This window comes from Ranitomeya imitator, chromosome 2 (genome assembly GCF_032444005.1).
Source record: "Ranitomeya imitator isolate aRanImi1 chromosome 2, aRanImi1.pri, whole genome shotgun sequence".
Classification (NCBI taxonomy): Eukaryota; Metazoa; Chordata; class Amphibia; order Anura; family Dendrobatidae; genus Ranitomeya; species Ranitomeya imitator.
In genome coordinates this window covers 829,259,491-829,281,386 of record NC_091283.1, presented here as the reverse complement: position 1 = coordinate 829,281,386, position 21,896 = coordinate 829,259,491, and the positions used below count along the sequence as shown (strand labels likewise).

General features: G+C 44.7%; 1 protein-coding gene across 1 annotated transcript in view; it reads right to left on the bottom strand.

The window, feature by feature from the left end:
- LOC138666007 (prominin-1-A-like) overlaps window positions 1-21,896 on the bottom strand; it is a 78,788-nt gene that overhangs the window by 23,207 nt on the left and 33,685 nt on the right. The window contains exons 4-7 of the mRNA XM_069754058.1: window positions 17,971-18,176; window positions 17,134-17,254; window positions 15,098-15,161; window positions 13,823-13,912 (exon numbers count right to left, since the gene is read on the bottom strand). Of these exons, the coding sequence (XP_069610159.1) occupies window positions 13,823-13,912; window positions 15,098-15,161; window positions 17,134-17,254; window positions 17,971-18,176 (481 nt within the window). The remainder of the gene's footprint in view (window positions 1-13,822; window positions 13,913-15,097; window positions 15,162-17,133; window positions 17,255-17,970; window positions 18,177-21,896) is intronic.

The window sequence follows — 21,896 nt, the reverse complement described above, 5'->3', positions numbered from 1 at the left end:
TTTTTCGCTGACCGCGCAGTTCACTTTTGTATCCTCTGCTATCTAGCTTTAGCGGGCCTCATTTTGCTGAATCTGTTTTCATAACTACGTATGTGCTTTCCTCTCATTTCACCGTCATTACATGTGGGGGGCTGCTATTTCTGTGGGGTGTTTCTCTGGAGGCAAGAGAGGTCTGTGTTTCTTCTAATAGGGGAAGTTAGTCCTTCGGCTGGCGCGAGATGTCTAGGAATCATCGTAGGCACGTTCCCCGGCTACAGCTAGTTGTGTGTTTAGGTTCAGGATCGCGGTCAGCTCAGTTTCCATCACCCTAGAGCTTGTTTTGTTTTTTGTGCTTGTCCTTTTGTGATCCCCTGCCATTGGGATCATGACAGATCTGCGCGTCACCGCAGGGACATAAACCCGACCTCCCTTGTTGTACTGGGATTTATCTTGATCAAACACGCAGGTTTCCTGCTTTATAAAGAGACGGCGATTTCTCCAGTCCGACCGGCTCTACCAAGCCTGAGTCATTACTCTGTTTTCAGTCTGTGTTCCGGGAATGAGAACGCCTCTCTACACATGACTGCAAATAGTTTTTCCCAATCTTACTTCCTGATAACAGAAACTTTAATTTAACCCATTGATACAATGGACGTTACAACCAGCATCAACCTTTGAAGGCTCCGCTTGTTTTCTTCCACCCCATTAATTTTACATTGCATTATCAATTTAGGAACCGCCATGGGGTCAAGACGCTCATACACCATAGATGAATGCTGCCTATATTCCACCAATTTTCGATTCAACTGTTCCAGCTCTTTATTTTTTATGGCAGATGTTGGGAAATGGAAACCGAAAAAAAAGATTGGACATATTGATATCCAACATGCACAATCCCCTTTTTTTTTTTTATAAAAGTTATAACAAAAGCAGCTTATTTCCCTCCTCAAAAAAATTACACCATAAACATACATGCCTAGATGAGCGTGCATGGTTGTTTTTTTCAATAGGAAGAGGAAAATTGATGCTTTATCAGATCTATATAATACCAGCCTATATCACGGGTGAAGATCACATATATGGTGCCCAAATACCCAATACCCACTTCCCCATGTTGTCTGCCATTGGTGGGGGATCAGGAGGCTGCTATATTGATACGACTTGATTTTTCTGAATTGGACATTTCCCATTTTAGCCACTTTTACTGTAAAGAATCCTTCCAACAACAAGGACTGAATTACCCTTCTATCGTACAGATTATATCGACTCCTACAGTTCTTATTAATAACTTTGTCTTATATTTGCAGTATTCAGTATATAGATACAATACATAAGCTAAGCTGGTGTTATTTAGTTAAGGAGGGTACAGGAAGTTATTACAGGACTGGTTCAGGCCGAATGCAACTGAAATCAATCTACTGTGCAAATAATCAACAGAATCATTTCCGTAATCTCAGCTACACGTTACTGTAACTATCTGCACCATGATGCAAGATTTTTTGATACGAACATTTGCTCAAGGATTAATTTTCAGGAGTCAAATACTATTCAGTACAGAGACTTATCAAGAAGCAGACACTCAGAACAAAAAAAAAAAATGAAAGTATTCCATAATATAATCATCCAGGGCAGATAAGGGGCATTAGGGAAGGGAGGAAGCAATTGCTCAGCGCCACCACTTTGTTAGGGCCCCCCAGCATCTACAGCAGAAACTGCATAAAAAACAGCAGTTCATTATTAGTGCAGCTTTTCATGCGGAGAGTGCTGCAGGACATATTTAATAAATTATGCTCACTTATATTTTCCCATCATATTCCACAGCGCTTTACAGGACTTTTGGTGACATGTCCAGATGTGACAGTGAAGTCACTACAGGTCCTATACCATGCAAAGTCTAGAAGAGCCTGGCAAATCTTCCATAGTGTGTGTGCAATTATGTATGTGCTCTGTGTATACCGGTGTCTGTATGTACGTGCTCTGTGTACACTTGTGTCTGTATGTATGTGCTCTGTGTATACTTGTGTCTGTATGTATGTGCTCTGTGTATACCGGTGTCTGTATGTATGTGCTCTGTGTATACCGGTGTCCGTATGTATGTGCTCTGTGTATACCGGTGTCTGTATGTATGTGCTCTGTGTATACCTGTGTCTGTATGTATGTGCTGTGTATACCTGTGTCTGTATGTATGTGCTCTGTGTATACCTGTGTCTGTATGTATGTGCTGTGTATACCTGTGTCTGTATGTATGTGCTCTGTGTATACCTGTGTCTGTATGTATGTGCTGTGTATACTTGTGTCTGTCTGTACGTGCTCTGTGTACACGTGTGTCTGTATGTATGTGCTCTGTGTATAATTGTGTCTGTATCTATGTGCTCTGTGTATACTTGTGTCTGTATGTGCTGTGTATACCTGTGTCTGTATGTATGTGCTCTGTGTATACCTGTGTCTGTATGTATGTGCTGTGTATACTTGTGTCTGTTTGTACGTGCTCTGTGTACACGTGTGTCTGTATGTATGTGCTCTGTGTATACTTGTGTCTGTATCTATGTGCTCTGTGTATACTTGTGTCTGTATGTATGTATTTATGTGCTGTGTATACTTGTGTCTGTATGTGCTGTGTTTACCTGTGTTTGTATGTATGTGCTCTGTGTACACGTGTCTGTATCTATGTGCTCTGTGAATACCTGTGTCTGTATGTATGTGCTGTGTACACGTGTGTCTGTATGTATGTGCTCTGTGTACACGTGTGTCTGTATCTATGTGCTCTGTGTATATGGGTGTCTGTATGTATGTGCTCTGTGTATACTTGTGTCTACATGTATGTGCTCTGTGTACACGTGTCTGTATCTATGTGCTGTGTATACGTGTGTCTGTCTGTACATGCTCTGTCTATACCTGTGTCTGTCTGAATTTACTCTATTTATACCTGTATCTGTATATACGTGCTGTGTATACGTGTGTCTGTATCTATGTGCTCTGTCTATACCTGTGTGTCTGTATGTACTTTGTGTATACCTGTGTCTGTATATTTGTGCTCTGTGTATACGTGTGTCTGTATGTATGTGCTCTGTGTATATGTATGTGTGTGGGCATGCACATGTGCCACCCCAGGAGTTCGGGTACCACAGTAGTGCTGCCTTCCTCTCAGGGAGGGTAGTGCTATGCCTGGAAACAAGAGGGATCCCTTTGGCGGGTAAATCTCACACACAACACGTTCTACCTCCAGGCTAGAAGGGGGAGCTCAAAACCCTGTTTTAGGGGAACTTCCCTGATATCCATCATGGTATGGAGGAGGAGTTAGTTCAGTCTGTAGCAGACAGTGAAGGGAGAGGAGTGTTTAGAAGCAGAAGAGAGATTGAGGGCTCAAGGAGGCTGTGATTGGGCCTCCTAGGAACCAGAGCGCAGAAACCGGGCACCGGGAGCCCGAGGCTGTGGGGAGCTGCAAGCCCCACAGCAGAACCGGAGGGCATAGAACTATACGCAAACTGCCCGTACAACATCTGAGGTACAACAGCAGTCAGAGCCTGGAGTCACCGTGCCTGAGACCCCAAGAGAACGGCCCAAGCTGCCTACCGTGCAGGTACTGTCCCAGGACAGGAGAGAAACCTTGCCAGCAAACTTCAGGGAGCAAGAGACCAGAAAAGCAGCGCATACTGGAAGGCTCCCTACCTGACCTGTCAAAGGGGATTTCCACTTGTTTCTGGGCTGCCTGGACTCCTAATGTACCTGTTGCCGGTACCCTGGACTGTGGCCTGCTATCACCAGTAAACCAGGTAAAGACTGCAACCCTGTGTCTTCTGTTATTCACCGGCAACACATCATCCCTGCCATTCACCTTGGGAGCCATGGGGACCCCGCTTCACCTGTGGGAAGCGTCACCATCCAGCCGCCATACCATCACCCCAGAGGACCCCTTTAAGCGGCATCGGTCCTTACTGACTGAGAACCACAGGTGGCGTCACGAGCAATAGACTTTATGTACAATTCCCCTTAAAAGACCGTCCCCATCAGTTTGAGTCCCAGGGCACGGACCGGGTCGCAGCCACCATGACATCTCCTTTAAGTGCGACCGGACCCGGTACTGAGTACCCCAAGCCTTGGTGGGCGACACACACATACACGTGTCCATAGGTGTAAACATGTCAGCAATCGCACAACCAATGATCAAAATGCAGCTCATTCATCGGGTGATTGATTTTTCTTCCGGTATAATCAATTAATTGTTCCCAGCAGCACATGGTCGGTGTAAGCTGCAGATAACATGATGCTGTATGGGGACAGATTGATCTACTAGTGATCGTTCTGTCCCCATCATTGTTCCTCAGCTGGTGTTAAAGAGGCCGGGAAACAAGCACGGAATGACTTCAATATTGTCGATTGTGCTCCTTTAACGGCCTGAACTCAGCGCATGTAAATTGTTATGAACAGGTGATTCAGAACCACAATGGACCTGGTGGTTACGAGCACAGAAAATGACCTGATAGTTGCTAATCACAAAGGACGAGCTCTGAGACGTGGGAACTCTGCTGACCGCAATCCCTAATCCTATCACACCACACTAGAGGTAGCCGTGGATTGCTCCTAACGCTCCCTATGCAACTCGGCACAGCCTGAGAAACTAGCTAGCCCTGAAGATAGAAAAATAAGCCTACCTTGCCTCAGAGAAATTCCCCAAAGGAAAAGGCAGCCCCCCACATATAATGACTGTGAGCAAAGATGAAAACACAAACACAGAGATGAAATAGATTTTAGCAAAGTGAGGCCCGACTTACTAAATAGACCGAGGACAGGAAAGATAGCTTTGCGGTCAGCACAAAAACCTACAAACAACCACGCAGAGGGCGCAAAAAGACCCTCCGCACCGACTAACGGTACGGAGGTGCTTCCTCTGCGTCCCAGAGCTTCCAGCCAGCAAGACAAACCAAAATAGCAAGCTGGACAGAAAAAATAGCAAACAAAAATAACACAAGCAGAACTTAGCTTATGCAGGACAGACAGGCCACAAGAACGATCCAGGAGAAAGCAAGACCAATACTGGAACATTGACTGGAGGCCAGGAACAAAGAACTAGGTGGAGTTAAATAGAGCAGCACCTAACGACTTAACCCCGTCACCTGAGGAAGGAAACTCAGAAGCCGCAGCCCCACTCACATCCACCAGAGGAAGCTCATAGACAGAACCAGCCGAAGTACCACTCATGACCACAGGAGGGAGCTTGACCACAGAATTCACAACACCTTCCAGTCAATTCCAGTCCAATTCAGAATTCACAACAGTAAATGCAGTGTAAGTGTTTGAGTGTGATGGGGCAATATGTCAGCATTTGGGGCCCCACTTTCAGACCCTGGACGGACTCGCAGTATCTGACCATCAAATTTGTAATGCAAAGCTGGATATTCTTATTGCAGAAGCAGGAAAACATTGATGTAACCGCACCTTAATATAGAAATGATCTAATTCTGTAAAAACCACATCACTACTTCTACCCGGTGCATATCCCCGGAACGTGGTGCCAAGCTTTGCATCCAACCTCAATGCGGTATTTTAATTTCTTTATGGCTCTATGGTACCAGCAATTAAGTGCTAAAAATACACGGAGTGTCCATGGGGTGAACACATCCTGGCTATAAATGACAATGCACAACCGTCTGACGGGTCATAAATGGAACAAAGGCTTTTTCACTGTTCAGGTTTGTTCCCTCCTCCTACAACCTCCGGACATGATACAAGACCGAAGGCTGCGATTCATCCACTTTGTATAGTTAATTGGTGACTATTATTGTTTTATTAAACGCTCGGGCCGTCAAATTTCTTCCCTTCCCGGGAGCAGCAAGGAAGAAAAGCAAAAAAATAAACCCGACGTCACATAATATTAAAGAATTCCTTTACGGCATCTGGGTCAGTTCGGGGCCAAGAGTACGATTTTGGATTCACATATCACATCTAGTAAAGTCTATCGGAGACTACTAATTGCTATAAGGGCTCATGCAGATGTCTTAGGACCTCAATGTACGGACTGACCGCGAGTCTCCCGACCTGAGCGTGACAGCGTAATGGAAATACATGAAGCCGCCATGCTCCGGACGGGAGTCTGTGCATTGTGCTCCGTGATCGGATGGATTTGCACGAATGGCAGAATGAGCTGATTGAATGCTTGAATGCTGGAATTTTATATATACAGTACAGACCAAAAGTTTGGACACACCTTCTCATTTAATGATTTTTCTGTATTTTCATGACTATGAAAATTGTACATTCACACTGAAGGCATCAAAACTATGAATTAACACATGTGGAATTATATACTTAACAAAAAAGTGTGAAACAACTGAAATTATGTCTTATATTCTAGGTTCTTCGAAGTAGCCACCTTTTGCTTTCATGACTGCTTTGCACACTCTTGGCATTCTCTTGATGAGCTTCTAGATTTAGTCACCGGGAATGGTTTTCACTTCACAGGTGTGCCCTGTCAGGTTTAATAAGTGGAATTTCTTGCCTTATAAATGGGGTTGGGACCATCAGTTGTGTTGTGCAGAAGTCTGGTGGATACACAGCTGATAGTCCTACTGAACAGACTGTTAGAATTTGTATTATGGCAAGAAAAAAGCAGCTAAGTAAAGAAAAACGAGTGGCCATCATTACTTTAAGAAATGAAGGTCAGTCAGTCCGAAAAAATAGAATTATTCTTACCGTTAATTCGGTTTCTAGGAGCCTTCCACGACAGCCACCAGGAGGTTGTCTCCATTCCCTAATGGGGGACAGGAAGCACAAGAGGTTAAAAACCCCTCCCACCTCCCATTAACCAGTGACTTACAACTGAACCCATAGCACCGGTTACCTTTAGGTTCTCAGAAAAAATATCCAAGAACATCGGGAGGGAATTAATGCTGTCGTGGAAGGCTCCTAGAAACCGAATTAACGGTAAGAATAATTCTATTTTCTCTAGTAGCCTTCCACGACAGCCACCAGGAGGAATGCCAACCAATTCTGTATTTAGGGAGGGACCACAGCTTGAAGAACCTTTCGGCCAAAAGCAAGATCCCGATTGGACCAGAAGTCCAATCTATAATGCTTAGTAAAAGTGTGTAGGGAAGACCATGTTGCTGCCCTGCAAATCTGCTCCGATGAAGCGCCAGCCCTTTCAGCCCAAGAGACGGAAGTAGATCTGGTGGAATGGGCTTTTAGGCCCGCAGGAACAGCAATATTCTGAGTTGAGTATGCTTCAGAAATGGCCTTTTTTATCCAGTTGGCAATGGTACTCTTCGCTACCTTCTTGCCTTTGTTTCTGCCAGAAAGATGAACGAAGAGATTTTTGTCAATTCTAAACGATTTAGTATGTTCTAAGTAGTATAACACTATACGTCGTACATCCAAGGTATGAAATCTGTGTTCTTCCGGATTTGAAGGATTGTGACAGAACGATGGGAGGACTATATCCTGTGATCGATGAAATTCTGACACTACTTTCGGTAGGAAACAAGGATCTGGACGGAACACAATGGAATCATCTCTTATGGTAAGATAAGGCTCTCTTACTGAAAGGGCTTGTATTTCCCCTACTCTTCTTGAGGTAGAAATTGCAACCAAGAAGGCCGTCTTGTAGGACAGAAGTTGCGAGGAACAAGATGATAATGGCTCAAATGGAGGAGCCGTAAGACCTTTTAGGACTATGTTTAAGTCCCAAGATGGCACGAAAATTTGTCTTCTTGGACAGTGTCTTGATGCTGCGACCATAAACCTCTTTATCCAACGATGACCCGCAAGGTCCTGATCAAAGACGGAACTCAAGGCTGATACTTGAACTTTCAAGGTACTTGGCTTCAGCCCCAACTCTAATCCTTTTTGTAAAAAATCTAATATTTGTGAAATATTAGGATGAAAAGGGTCAGGTTTATGAGGATGACACCACGAGGAGAATCTATTCCAGATTTTGCCATATATGGCATTGGTAATAGGTTTTCTAGATTTCTGTAGAGTAGAGATTACCGACTCTGAAAGGCCCCTAGCTCTTAGTACCTGGGCTTCAATAGCCAGGCTGCCAGTTTGAACTTCTGTGGTTCCGGATGATAAAAGGGGCCCTGGCAGAGGAGATCTTCTGATACTTGAAGAAAGACTGGACCGTCCACCTTCAGTTCTTCGATGAGGTGGTACCAGCTCCTCTTCGGCCATGCTGGAGCTACTAAGATAGTCTGGACCTGATCGTCCCGGATCTTCCGGAGGGTCTTCGCAAGTAACGGTATTGGAGGGAACCCGTATGCTAGATGGAACCTCCAAGTATGAGCGAAGGCGTCTACTCCCTGAGACCTGTCCTTGGGGTTTAGGGAGTTCTCGACTTGTGCATTCTGGCTGGACGCTAGAAGGTCTATATCGGGAAGACCCCACCTGTCTGTCAACATTGTGAAAACGTCCGCCTTCAGACTCCACTCTCCTGGATGCAAGACGTGACGACTTAGGCGATCTGCCTGAACGTTCACCGACCCCCTGAGGTGTATCGCTGAAAGTGAGAGGAGATGTTTCTCTGCCCAGCAAAATATTCTGTCTGATATTGCTCTTAGTTGGTTGAACTTTGGACTCCCCTGGTGTTTTAGATGCGCAACAGTCGTCATATTGTCCGAGTAAACTCTGACATGTTGACCTATAATGAGACTGCTGGCTGCCAGAAGGGCCCTCTCCACTGCCAACAATTCTCTGGAGTTGGAGGAACCGGAGCTTTCTTTCTGATTCCAGAGACCCTGGAATGGGATTTGCGAGACCACTGCTCCCCAACCTTTTTGACTGGCGTCCGTTGTTACCGTAATTAGCGGATCTTGCACCCAGTCTACTCCCTTCAGTAGGTTTGATTGGATCGCCCACCAGGTTAACGAGGTTTTTACCTTCCCTGGAGTGTAAACTCTTCTGTTTAGGGAATTTGGATTCCCGTTCCAGTTTCCTAAGATGTGCGCCTGCAAAACTCTGGAGTGGCTCTGAGCCCACTGGACTGATTGTATACAGGCCGTCATCGAACCCAGAAGAGACATCGCAACCCGTAAGGTCGGAGAACGTTGTTTTCTGAAGTGTGAGACCTTGGAAATTAGATTCATCCGATGTTCCTCTGGTAGGAAGGATTTTTGACCTTCTGAATCCAAGAGGACTCCGAGGAATTTCCTCACCTTTGATGGTGATAGCTGAGACTTTTTTAGATTTGGAATCCAACCCAACTCCTGTAAGATGTTCAGAGTTTTGGAAATTCTCTGATTGAGAACTTCGGCGGAAGGACCAATTATTAACAGGTCGTCCAAGTATGGTACTATAGCGATGTCTTGGCTCCTGATATGGGCAACTGCTTCCGCCATGACTCTGGAAAACACCCTTGGGGCTGAGGAGATCCCGAAGGGGAGAACATTGTACTGGAAATGTAAGATTTTTTGGTTGAATTGGACCGCAAATCTCAGGTATTTCCTGTGCCGAGGATGTATTGGAATATGGAAATAGGCATCCTTGAGGTCTATTGTTGCCATATATGAATGAGGAGCTATTAGAGGGATGGCTGTTTTTACTGACTCCATCTTGAACTTGCGGTAGGTTATGTATTTGTTGAGAGCTTTCAGATTTATTATAATCCGAGATTGCCCGGAAGGCTTTTTATCATGAAGATACGGGAATAGTGTCCTTCCCCCTGCTCGTTCACCGGGACCATGGAAATAGCTCTTGAGTTTAGCAAGTCCTGTATTCCGGCCATCATCGACTTTTGAGTCTCCCAAGATGACAGGGAGGTGACTCTTAAGATCCTGGGAGGAGGCGCATCGAACTCTATCAGCAGACCCTGTTGGATAACACTCACCACCCAGGGGCTGTTGGAGATATTCTGCCAACTGTGAACGAAGTTCGAAAGCCTCCCCCCCACCGGATCGGAGTCATTGCTTTTCTTGTTGTGTTTGTTGGGGAATAAGGATGTTTTTAGGCTTCCCCTTAGCATAACTCCACCTCCCTGTTTTTCCTTTCCCTCTACCCTGGGAGGGCTGGGGCTGGGAGGGTCGAAAAAAACGCTTCCTGGGAGGCCTCTGTTCAGGAAGGGTTTTCTTTCTGTCTGTGGCTTTCTCTAAGATGTCATCTAAGGAGGGCCCAAACACGTAGTCACCCTTAAAGGGAATAGAACACAGTTTTATTTTTGACGTAACGTCTCCGCTCCACATCTTTAACCAGAGAGCTCTTCTGGCTGAATTTGTCTGGACCAAGGATCTGGCGGCCACCCGGATAGATTCCAGTGAGGCATCTGCAAGGAAACCTGTTGCTCTGTGTAAGATAGGCAAAGAGTCCAGTACCTCCTCTCTTGGGGTACCCTGAGAGATGTGGCTTTCTAAGGCCATGTTCACACAGTGCGTTTTTTTCTGCGGAACCGCAGCGTTTTTGCCGCTGCGGTTCCGCAGCTGTTTTCCATGCAGGGTACAGTACAATGTACCCTATGGAAAACAGGAACCACTGTGCACATGATGCGGGAATCGGGAAAAAAAGTCGCGCTGAATAGCCACGGTAAAAAAGAAGTACCATGTCACTTCTTTTTTCGGAGCCGCAGCGGTTCTGCACCCATAGACCTCCATTGTGAGGTCAAACCCGCAGTAAAACCCGCAGATCAAAAATATATCTGCGGGTTTTATTGCGGTTTGTGGTGCCGAACCGCTGCAGCAGGAAGTGCGGGGAAGCGGGCGGAAGTGCGTGGGCGGAGTGTGGCTGCCCCGATCCCACCCTCCCCCGTGATCCGATGCCCCCCCGTGCTCCGATGCCCCCCCCCCCCGTGCTCCGATGTCCCCCCCCCCCCGTGCCCTAATCTCCCCCCTTATACTTACCCGGCCTCCCGGTGTCCGTCCGGCCGTCTTCTCCATGGGCGCCGCCATCTTGCAAAATGGCGGGCGCATGCGCAGTGCGCCCGCCAAATCTGGCCGGCAGATTCGTTCCAAAGTGCATTTTGATCACTGAGATATAACCTATCTCAGTGATCAAAATAAAAAAATAGTAAATGACACCCCCCCCCCCCTTTGTCACCCCCATAGGTAAGGACAATAAAAAAATTAGGAATTTTTTTTTTTTTTTCCACTAAGGTTAGAATAGGGTTAGGGTTAGGGGTAGGGTTAGGGTTAGGGGTAGGGTTAGGGGTAGGGTTAGGGGTAGGGTTAGGGTTAGGGTTAGGGTATTTTCAGCCATTTTAACCCTAAAAAAACTTCCTAGAAAACACACAGACTCTGCATAGAAAACTGCATAAAAAAAAGGATCAAAAAACGCATCAAAAAACGCACAAAAAAAAAGCACAAAAAAAGGACCAAAAAAAGGACCTGCGTTTTCTGCCAAGAGCTGCGGTTTCAGTCCTGAAAAAAAAAGGATGGAAATCAGGAACGTGTGAACATACCCTAACTCTTCTATCCAACGGAAGAGAGAGCGGGCCACGCAGGTGGATGCTATATTGAATCTGAGGTAGACGTTTCCCAGGACTTTTTGAGAAGGCTCTCAATCTTCCTATCCAAGGGGTCTTTTAATTGGGAGGAATCCTCGAATGGCAGAGCCGTCTTTTTAGCCACTCTAGCCACCTGGACATCAATTTTTGGAATGTCCCATTTTATTAGGTCCTCATCAAGAGGAAACCGATGCTTAAAGTCTGGAGGCGTTGTTAGCCGTTTCTCAGGCAATTCCCATTCATTATTAATCATATCAATTATGCTTTTATGGACGGGGAAACCGGGTTGTTTTTCAGTATGTATGCCGAACAGTTCGTCTTGTATAGACTGAGGAACTGATTCCTCTTTTAGCCCCATAGTGTTCCTCATTGCAGATACCAATTCCTCAATATATTCAGAGGAAAAAAGGTACTTACTAGGACTTGGGGAGCGCTGGGCTCTGCAGCTGCAGGGCAAGACGCATCCATGCTTACAGCAGCTTACCTGAGACGTCTTCGCAGCTTATATAGAAAATAAGCCTGCACCAGCGCGTGGCAATTAGCCGCCCCTCCCCCTCCGGAGTCCCAGGCAGGCGTGCGAGGATGCAGCGTGCCTCGCACGCCGTTCGGTGATCCATCACTCTGGTCTGTATCGCTCCTGCACAGGAGCGCCGACTCGGAAGTGGAGCGCCACCTGACTTCCGGGTCGCCGAACAGCGTGCGCTGGAGGGGGAGACGCCGGAGAGCTCAGGGAGGCCTCCGGCGGGCACCCCGACCAGCTTTGTCCCCGCAAGAGGACGCAGGAGGCCGGGGAATGCGGTCCCAGAATCCCGAGGAGACGGGAGGCACAGCGCAGGAGGAAGCCGCGGGGGGCCCGACCTTAAGTGCCCGGCAAGAAAATTAATACAGGTACTCTGCTAGAGCCGCCGCAGCAGCGCACCAGGAACCTCTCCATGCCCCATGGGGGACAGAAAAGACACTGGTTAATGGGAGGTGGGAGGGGTTTTTAACCTCTTGTGCTTCCTGTCCCCCATTAGGGAATGGAGACAACCTCCTGGTGGCTGTCGTGGAAGGCTACTAGAGAAATTGGGCAAGCTTTGAAAGTGTCCCCAAGTGCAGTGGCAAAAACCATCAAACGTTACAAAGAAACTGGCTTACATGAGGACCGCCCCAGGAAAGGAAGACCAAGAGTCACCTCTGCTTCTGAGGATAAGTTTATCCGAGTCACCATCCTCAGAAATCGCAGGTTAACAGCAGCTCATATTAGAGACCAGGTCAATGCCATACAGAGTTCTAGCAGCAGACACATCTCTACAACAACTGTTAAGAGGAGACTTTGTGCAGCAGGCCTTCATGGTAAAATAGCTGCTAGGAAACCACTGCTAAGGACAGGCAACAAGCAGAAGAGACTTGTTTGGGCTAAAGAACACAAGGAATGGACATTAGACCAGTGGAAACTTGTGCTTTGGTCTGATGAGTCCAAATTTGAGATCTTTGGTTCCAACCACCGTGTCTTTGCGCGAGGCAGAAAAGGTGAACGGATGGACTCTACATGCCTGGTTCCCACCGTGAAGCATGGAGGAGGAGGTGTGACGGTGCGCGGGTGCTTTGCTGGTGACACGGTTGGGGATTTAGTCAAAATTGAAGGCATACTGAACCAGCATGGCAATACACAGCATCTTGCAGCGGCATGCTATTCCATCCGGTTTGCCTTTAGTTGGACCATCATTTATTTTTCAACAGGACAATAAAACCCAAACACACCTCCAGGCTGTGTAAGGGCTATTTAACCAAGAAGGAGAGTGATGGGGTGCTACGCCAGATGACCTGGCCTCCACAGTCACCAGACCTGAACCCAATCGAGATGGTTTGGGGTGAGCTGGACCACAGAGTGAAGGCAAAAGGGCCAACAAGTGCTAAGCATCTCTGGGAACTCCTTCAAGATTGTTGGAAGACCATTCGCGGTGACTACCTCTTGAAGCTCGTCAAGAGAATGCCAAGAGTGTGCAAAGCAGTCATCAAAGCAAAAGGTGGCTACTTTGAAGAACCTAGAATATAAGACATATTTTCAGTTGTTTCACACTTTTTTTGTTAAGTATATAATTCCACATGTGTTAATTCATATTTTTGATGCCTTCAGTGTGAATTTACAATTTTCATAGTCATGAAAATACAGAAAAATCTTTAAATGAGAAGGTGTGTCCAAACTTTTGGTCTATACTGTATGTCAGGAGATAAAAGACAAAGCATGTTGGATATCAACATGTTAGTAAATGCCAACACGTCTGATCCTTCTTTCTACTATGTTGTGCGGAGAGGGAGGAAAGCACTGGACATGCAGGATTTGGACATCTATAAGAAGCGTCATTCCAACAGAAAGTCTCTGTATTTGTAACATTTCGCAGGTATCATGTACTCGGTGAACAACTGATTTCTTACCATTCACCGTTGACTGAATCGTATACAGGGTGTCATTTGCTTGTATCTCGATGCCGCTTTTAATCGCTCCTCCAAGAATTGCTCCAATCCCTAAATGACACAATAAAAATAAAAAAAGTCAACTAATAACTTGTAGCCAGATACGACACTTTCCAGTCCGGAGCAGAACTTTCCAGTCCGGCTCATCAGTACATTGATGTATTTGGGCTTCTTAGTTTACATCGCATGTAGAGACACTTTCCTAGAACAGTAAATGTATCTGGATATGTGGTAACGTGGCCCATGTGATACATCTACAGCGGAGGGGCGCATGGTTTTGTAATGGGGGATTATGGTGGCTCAGTGGTTAAGACAGTTGCTTGTAGCCCTGGGATCCGTCAGACGACAACGGTGGAGAGTTTGTGCTTTCTCCCCATGTTTGGGGGGTTACCTGCAGGCTCTCCAAGATACTTTCATATTGCAAAAACTTATTAGAAAGTTAAATTTGCTTCCTGGGTTCTGAGGTTTGGGAGTCACAGAAATGCTGAAAATATCTGCACAGCACTGTAAGATATGTAACCAAGATATCTTAGCGTTTAACAAGTTATTATTGTACAGTTGATCTGTTATTTAAACGCATTAAATGTAATCAGTCAGTTTAAAATGACTGTTCAAACCAAGCACAGGCGCTCTGTGTACCCCTGCTGTGGGGCAAGCAGTTCATTGTGTCTTCACACTTGCTTTTGATTCAGGTCTGCAGAGATCAATGAAAAACAAGTAGGTTAGAAGACGCATTGAACTGCTCCACTATGCAAGGGGTTCACACAGAGCCTGTGCTTGGTTTGAACAGTCATATTGTCCTGACAAACTCTAGTGAACAAGGAACCCGCCACATTGAACAAGCAGTGTGACCAGCACCATGTTATAGAGCAGGAGGAGCAGAGCAGATCGATATATAGTTTTGTAGGAAAAGAATAAACCGAATGTGTATTTTATTAGTTTCATACTTAGGAGTCCAGTGGGCGGTCCATTCATTAATTATGATTTCACATGGATGGTTATGATAATACCACCCACTGGACGCCTAAGCATGCAATGAGCTAGACTAATATATATATATATATTTATTTGAGTTTTTTTTATATTTCCCCCAATTGCTATATATCCGCTCCTCCTGCCCTATAGTGCTCTGCTAACTTATTGCACAGGATTTCTAAGCTAAAAACTTCCCGTTAAGGGTCCTGCATGTCGGTTAAGAAGAAGCAGTGGCCTGACCGGTGGCACACGTGGACTTACCAGTGGCGCTGCTGTTGGCCTTGCTAATGGGAATCTTGCTTGAATTGATAATAAGGTCAACGTCCTGAAAGACAAAAGAAAAATGTATCCAGTAATTCTCTCTTTTGTGCAAGATTGTTCCACCAGACAAACTTCAAGTGTAAATAACAGGTCTCCAAAGTGAACGTTTTTAGGAGATTTCTGCAGGTATTGTGGGCTAGGCTTAAAATGTCTCATCATAGGGTCAGAGCCAACGTTAGGGGCAGGCAAACTAGGCATTTGCCCAGGGCCCCCCCAACTACCCCAGGGGTCCCCAGCAACTGGCCACTATGGGGCCCGTGAGTGGGGGGGGGGGTCCCCCGATGCCAGCGTTGGCTCGGCTCCCCGCATCATAGATGCCGATACAGTTGAAATAAATGATGGAAGAGAGCGTCAGGTGACAGTCCCTCTCCCATCATTCACCCTCTGCTTCAGACATCACGTCATAATCCACCACGCTATGCCAAGCAGTAGGGCTGAAAAAAAGACCGGAGCAGTGATTTTTTAAATTTTCAAATCAATGAGTATGTGGTGGCCATAGTACTGGTGTAATATGGGGTGTGCATCATAATCTATGGGGCCTGCATTATACTCCATCAAGGACTATAGGGAGTGCATTATACTATATGGGAGTTGCATTACACTGTATGAAGGACTATGAGGTGCATTATACTATATGGAGGACTAGGAGGTGTGCAATATATTATATGAAAGGCTATTGGGTGCATTATACTATATGGAGGACTATAGGGAGTGTATTATACTATATGGAGGACTATGGGGAGTGCATTATACTATATGGAAGACTTTGGGGTGCATTATATTATATGAGGACTATGGGGTGCATTATACTATATGGAGAACTATGGGGAGGGCATTACACTATATGGAGAACTATGGGGAGTGCATTATATTATATGGAAGACTATGGGGAGTGCAATATACTATATGAAAGACTATTGGGTGCATTATACTATATGGAGGACTATGGGGAGTGCATTATACTATATGGAGGACTATAGGGAGTGTATTATACTATATGGAGGACTATGGGGAGTGCATTATACTATATGGAGGACTATAGGGAGTGTATTATACTATATGGAGGACTATGGGGAGTGCATTATAGTATATGGAGGACTTTGGGGTGCATTATATTATATGAGGACTATGGGGTGCATTATACTATATGGAGAACTATGGGGAGGGCATTACACTATATGGAGAACTATGGGGAGTGCATTATATTATATGGAAGACTATGGGGAGTGCAATATACTATATGAAAGACTATTGGGTGCATTATACTATATGAAGGACTATGGGGAGTGCATTATACTATATGGATGACTATGGGGGGTGCATTATACTATATGGAGAACTATGGGGAGTACATTACACTATATGGAGGACTATGGGGAGTACATTACACTATATGGAGGACGATGGGGAGTGCATTACACTATATGGAGGACTATGGGGAGTGCATAACACTATATGGAGAACTATGGGGAGTATATTACACTATATGGAGGACTAGGGTGCATTATACTATATGGAGAACTATGGGGAGTACATTACACTATATGGAGGACTATGGGAGTGCATTACACTAAATGGAGGACTATGGGAGTGCATTACACTATATGGAGCACTAAACAAAGTGAATCAGATTTGCTAATTAAAAGTATTTAGGAATTTGACAATAACACTCCGAACCCCTGAGGATCCCCTTTAAATCTAATGTTTATGGAGGGCCTTTAGTGTCTGTGCATTAATGAACATGTATTTCTACATTACGTCTATAGTTTTCCAGTTCCCTGTTGCTGTGGTTTCAGGTTATTTACATGCCCTATAAATCTTTACAGCATTGTGCTGCTAAACGGCCATAAAAGCCTTGTTCTCAGGGATCCGTGTAATCCCTCCGTGGTCTCAGCAGATGGTGGACTTCCATAATGGACGCTCTCCAGGCAGTGTAGTTGGCTGGCACACTGCCGGCTCGGCACTGGGTACTGTACCTGGGGCACCGAATTCACATAGGTCTTCAGGTTATCCACCGTATCGTTTACAGACTTGAAACCGTTGCTGACTGCCTGGTTTATTTTACTGTTGCTATAAAAGGCACAAATGTCGCCGGCCCTGAGGAGGAAATGGAGACCGCGGAGAAGACGTCATCAGTTCTGAAGTTACAGTGCTCAGTTTTATGGTAGTATTGATGCACAGAAAACGTCTAGTTTCAGCAAATAAAAGGTTATTCATTATGTAGTAAAAAGTGACACAATATCCCAATATACCTCCAGGATCACTTCTCACAGATCTCAGCTTGTGGTCATTGAATAGAAACGCTTAATGTCGACTTTTGGCGTAAAAGAATCCTCCTTGGTCATGTGAAGGACACACAAGAAAATGGCTCGTTATAGTATTGCCATTGTAAGATTTAAGGGATGATCCTTTGAAGACCCTTTTACAACACATGGAAGTCATAGAGGGTCCCAGGCCCATTCTCTTGACGCTATATAAGGGGGCTCCCTTTCTGTTGAACCTAAGCCTTGGCTTGTTTCTCTTGGATGAACATTCATCTCAATCTCTACCATGTAATACCACATTTCGCCAGCAGTGGCCGCTGTAGGAGAAATGCCTAGCTGACCATGGGGCGATCAGTTGATCACCAGAGGATCAGCATTTTTAAAAAGGTGCTTCAAACACTTTCAGCAAGTGGATATCACATGGGGAAAGTTGCGGCTGGCCGTATACTCGCTGCAGGGACATGCATTATAATATCAGGTCACATTTAGGTTACAGAAGACGTACTGAAATATCCATGTTTGTAGGTATAGAGACGGTTGGATACTCACAGGATGACGAGAGTGACGCAGAACAGGAAGATATACTGAAATCGCCTCGTGCAGTTGATATTCTTCGTCTGCTTCTGATACATTTTTCCGCCGCAATTGCCGCAGCAGCGACAGCAAGCGAAAAATAGGCCGACCAGAGTCATTAGTACGATGAAGACCACGCCGATGGCCAGAGCCACGAGGTAGCCGACCTCATACACCAGCACCTAAATAAAAAGCACGTCCTTAATATCATGGCCAACGGATTTCCATTTATTATAGGATGTCAATACAAACATGGGAAAATAATCGGGACAGTAAAACGTTTACAAAAGTATATGGGGTTCGGGGAAGGATTTTAGCAAAATCGCTAACGAGCAGGGAAAGTGCTAAAATCTAGAAATAGCGATTTCACCGAATCCCCCGCCTCTCCGACTCTGCTGATCCAGTGGGATCCAACGGTCCCGCACAGACATCACCGGTACCGATCACTGGCCTCAACGGTCAACAGAAAGGGACCACTGAAGGCAGCGATTGGCTGCAGGCGATCACGGTAATAATAGATACAAGGCTAGAAGGCACCACTGGATCAGCAGAGCCGGAGAGGCGGCAGATTCCATACAGAAGTAATCTTAGGTTACTCTTCGGTAACATACAAAATTTGACAACCGGGCGTTTTGCATCCCACTAAAGAGTCAGCATGGATTGCATAGTGATTGGAGTGTAGGGGACACCTCAACCCCCAGAAAATGGTAACCCTGTGTTGTCCGCTTGTTTCTAGGAGGTGTAATAGAGTTAACAAACAAGTTCCAAGAATGCTCCAAAATTAATTCATAAGGGAAAAAAAAAAAAGTATTAAATACTATTGACCTGTTAGTCCCTGTTCACATGTCGGTTCTGATATTTCATTTTAAACAGAATAAATGATCATCAGTTGTGCAAATATTAGAGCACAGCGGCCCCACTGATAAATAAGGAGGACCATCTGGGATTCCTTTTACGTTTCGTATGCCCAATTTTTTAAAATTAAATTATATATATTTTTTAATAATAATTAATGGGGATCCTCCAGTTCTATTTGAATATCTGATGTTATGGATCACTTATTTTGTGTACTCTGAAAACAGAAGAGACAAACAATGTCTGGGCGGACACAAGATCAGATCCTTAGAAAAGCTGTAAGGTCCCCTTTAAAAAGGGGTATTTTGGTCCAAAGCATTGACCCGTCCACTGGACAGGTGATAAATGTCAGTTAGGAGGGATTATGATCACTTGGATCCCATGGATTGCCTGGATAGAAAAAAAGAAAAAATAGGATCTCTCTGGTCGGCAAACCACAGGACCATATAGGAGAAGATTGGAGCGGTGGTCAGGGGTGCATCCCGCCACTTCAGTCAATGGCTGGGGCACCGTTCAGGACCGCAGAGAACAGCGCCATGGACATATAATGCTGAAAATGAGCGGAGAACGAGACGCCGGAGGAAAACGCCCGCTCTTATCAGACAATTCCAGCCACGTGACGCTCACGGAACCAAATCCAGGGTAAAATATTTACAAAACCAAAAGCAAATATGAAAGAAGGTCTACACCTACGAGAAACAGAGACCAAAACATACAAAAGGAAAGCGGTCAGAGCAAGGGTTTCTAAGAGCGCGGACACGTAGAATAAACACCTACTACTGCGCCGGTAATCTGGGAACCCTGCTAAATAGCTTACCACTCAGCACCAGGTTTAATGGATCTCTAAAAAAAAATATTTTGGAACTTGCAAAAGGAAAAAAAAAAAAGGCAAAAAAAAGAAGGAATTTTTCCAGAGTAACCAATCAGATTGTAGCTCTCGCTTTTTGTTTGATGTCCTTTTAAACTATGGGGAACCGGTTCACCACCTCATCACTTTGCACCCCACTAAACAGCCAAAACTGCTTTATGGTGCAGGGGAGAATGTTTCTAACTACACTCATTTCGTGTTTCTACATTATAAAACGCGATGATTGACACATGCCAAATATTCCCTAAAGAGTCATGGAGGCGGGGCCTCTTTCCTGAAGAGTCATGCTCAGCATCTCCATCCTGGTTTGACAGATACAGCGGAGCACGGCGCAGGTGTCCAATGATTGAGATGATGTAGTTAAGGCCAAACACCTCTAACGGATGAATGTTAGACTGGTTAGGGGCCCGACCTCTTTAACTCCCCGCAAACGAAGAGTAGACCCCAAAGAGCACGACCACATCAAGATGGAGTTTAAGCGCAGCAGTCGTAATTTCTGCTTCATGGTGACGCCATCGATCAGGCGATGTGCCACCTTCACCGTTTACATTGGCACGGCGGCTCATCTAGGCATTGTACCGGGTGTTTCTGTTTGTCCCGGGCAAGTAAAGGAGCTGAGCTACAGAACCAGGTGCAGTCCCTTGTATGGACGAGGGCCAATTTATGCTCTTACTTTGTATTTGGGGGCCAAGAATCATTTTTTTGCAATTGGGACTGGCTGCAGAATGAGTTAACGGAGAATCAGTCAGCGAGTTCGGTTTAACAGGATAAATTAACAATGCATCGTCATTGATACATATTCATCAGACTCTCCATAAATTAATTCCGTCCTGAATAATGTCGCCTGGCTTACGCTTCTCAGCAATTACACGCTTCTATAGAAAACAGCAATAGTAATCATTTACGGTGGTGTGATCACACTTGACCCTTCATACATATCGTAAAGTTATTATCAACCCGATGGTGGGAAAAAAAAAATTCAGATTAATTTTCATACAACAGCAATGAATTCTGGAGTATGGATCATCAACGTAATGGCTTTATTATCCGTCAATGTGTTTTTACAGCTTAGCAAAAATAAAAAATGGTCATTAAATAATTCGGGACTTTTCCAGAAGAAGAAAAAAAAAAATTTTTTTTGCTAAATATGGAAAATGAAAGAATGCTCTATCCAGTATGCACAGTGGGTGCGTCAGAATTTAAAAATTTGAAAAACAGCGCCACTTTTGTCAGTAGGTGGTTTAAGGTATTGCAGTTTTTTGAAGCGTTAAAAAAATTAAGGACCTGAATCATCAAGACATGTATTTTTCTCGCCAGTTTTGCTGTAGGAGGATAGCGGGGGAGGAGCGAGAGGCGCCCGATTCATTAAGAGGCAGATGCACTCAATGAATCAGGCGAGGCGCAGTTTTTTTAAGCTTGAAGAAATGAAGTTTTTTTCAGGGAATTTTTGGAGGATTTTTTTTCTTTTCCTAAAGAAGTTTTAAAGATTATTTTCCATCTAATTTATTTTTTTAAGATTTTTTTCTTTGCCTTTTATTTTTTGACAGTCCTTACTTTGTAGAGGAGATAGATAGATAGATAGATAGATAGATAGATAGATAGATAGATAGATAGATAGATAGATATCATACAAACATCTTCAGGAAACAAAAATGCTAAAAAAAAAATCTAATGAAAAACAAAGTGTAAACACTAGACAGGTATATCATCTATCTGCATGCTGGGAGCTGTAGTCCGCCAGCTGCATTAAGTGACATTTCCGTTTTTCCAAGTGGACCGCTGCCTCCGCTTCCCTTAGCAAAGTTGCCCACAGTTCCAAGTCTGGCAAATTTGGTAGGTCCTAGTGCCAAAGAGGCTAAAAGTTTACACAAGCCCCTCCCAAGAGTGAGCATTCCCGTCCAATTTTGACTGTTCCAAAGTAAAAAAGTTCTAGGGGCAGAGCGTAAAAAAAAAAAAAAAAAGTCCCCAAAGATGGACTTTTTTTTTATTTTTTTTACTTAAATGCAAGTATTTGGGGCTAAAAGTTATTTTTACAGTAGGATTTCATTAAATATATTTATACATTTTATAATTTGCCTTTTGTAGTCTCTGTGTTGCACTTTCTATTGTTGGCTGCAGAATGAGTTAAGTGAGAATCTGCCAGGGAGCGCATTCAGATTAAAATGAGATACAAACTCTC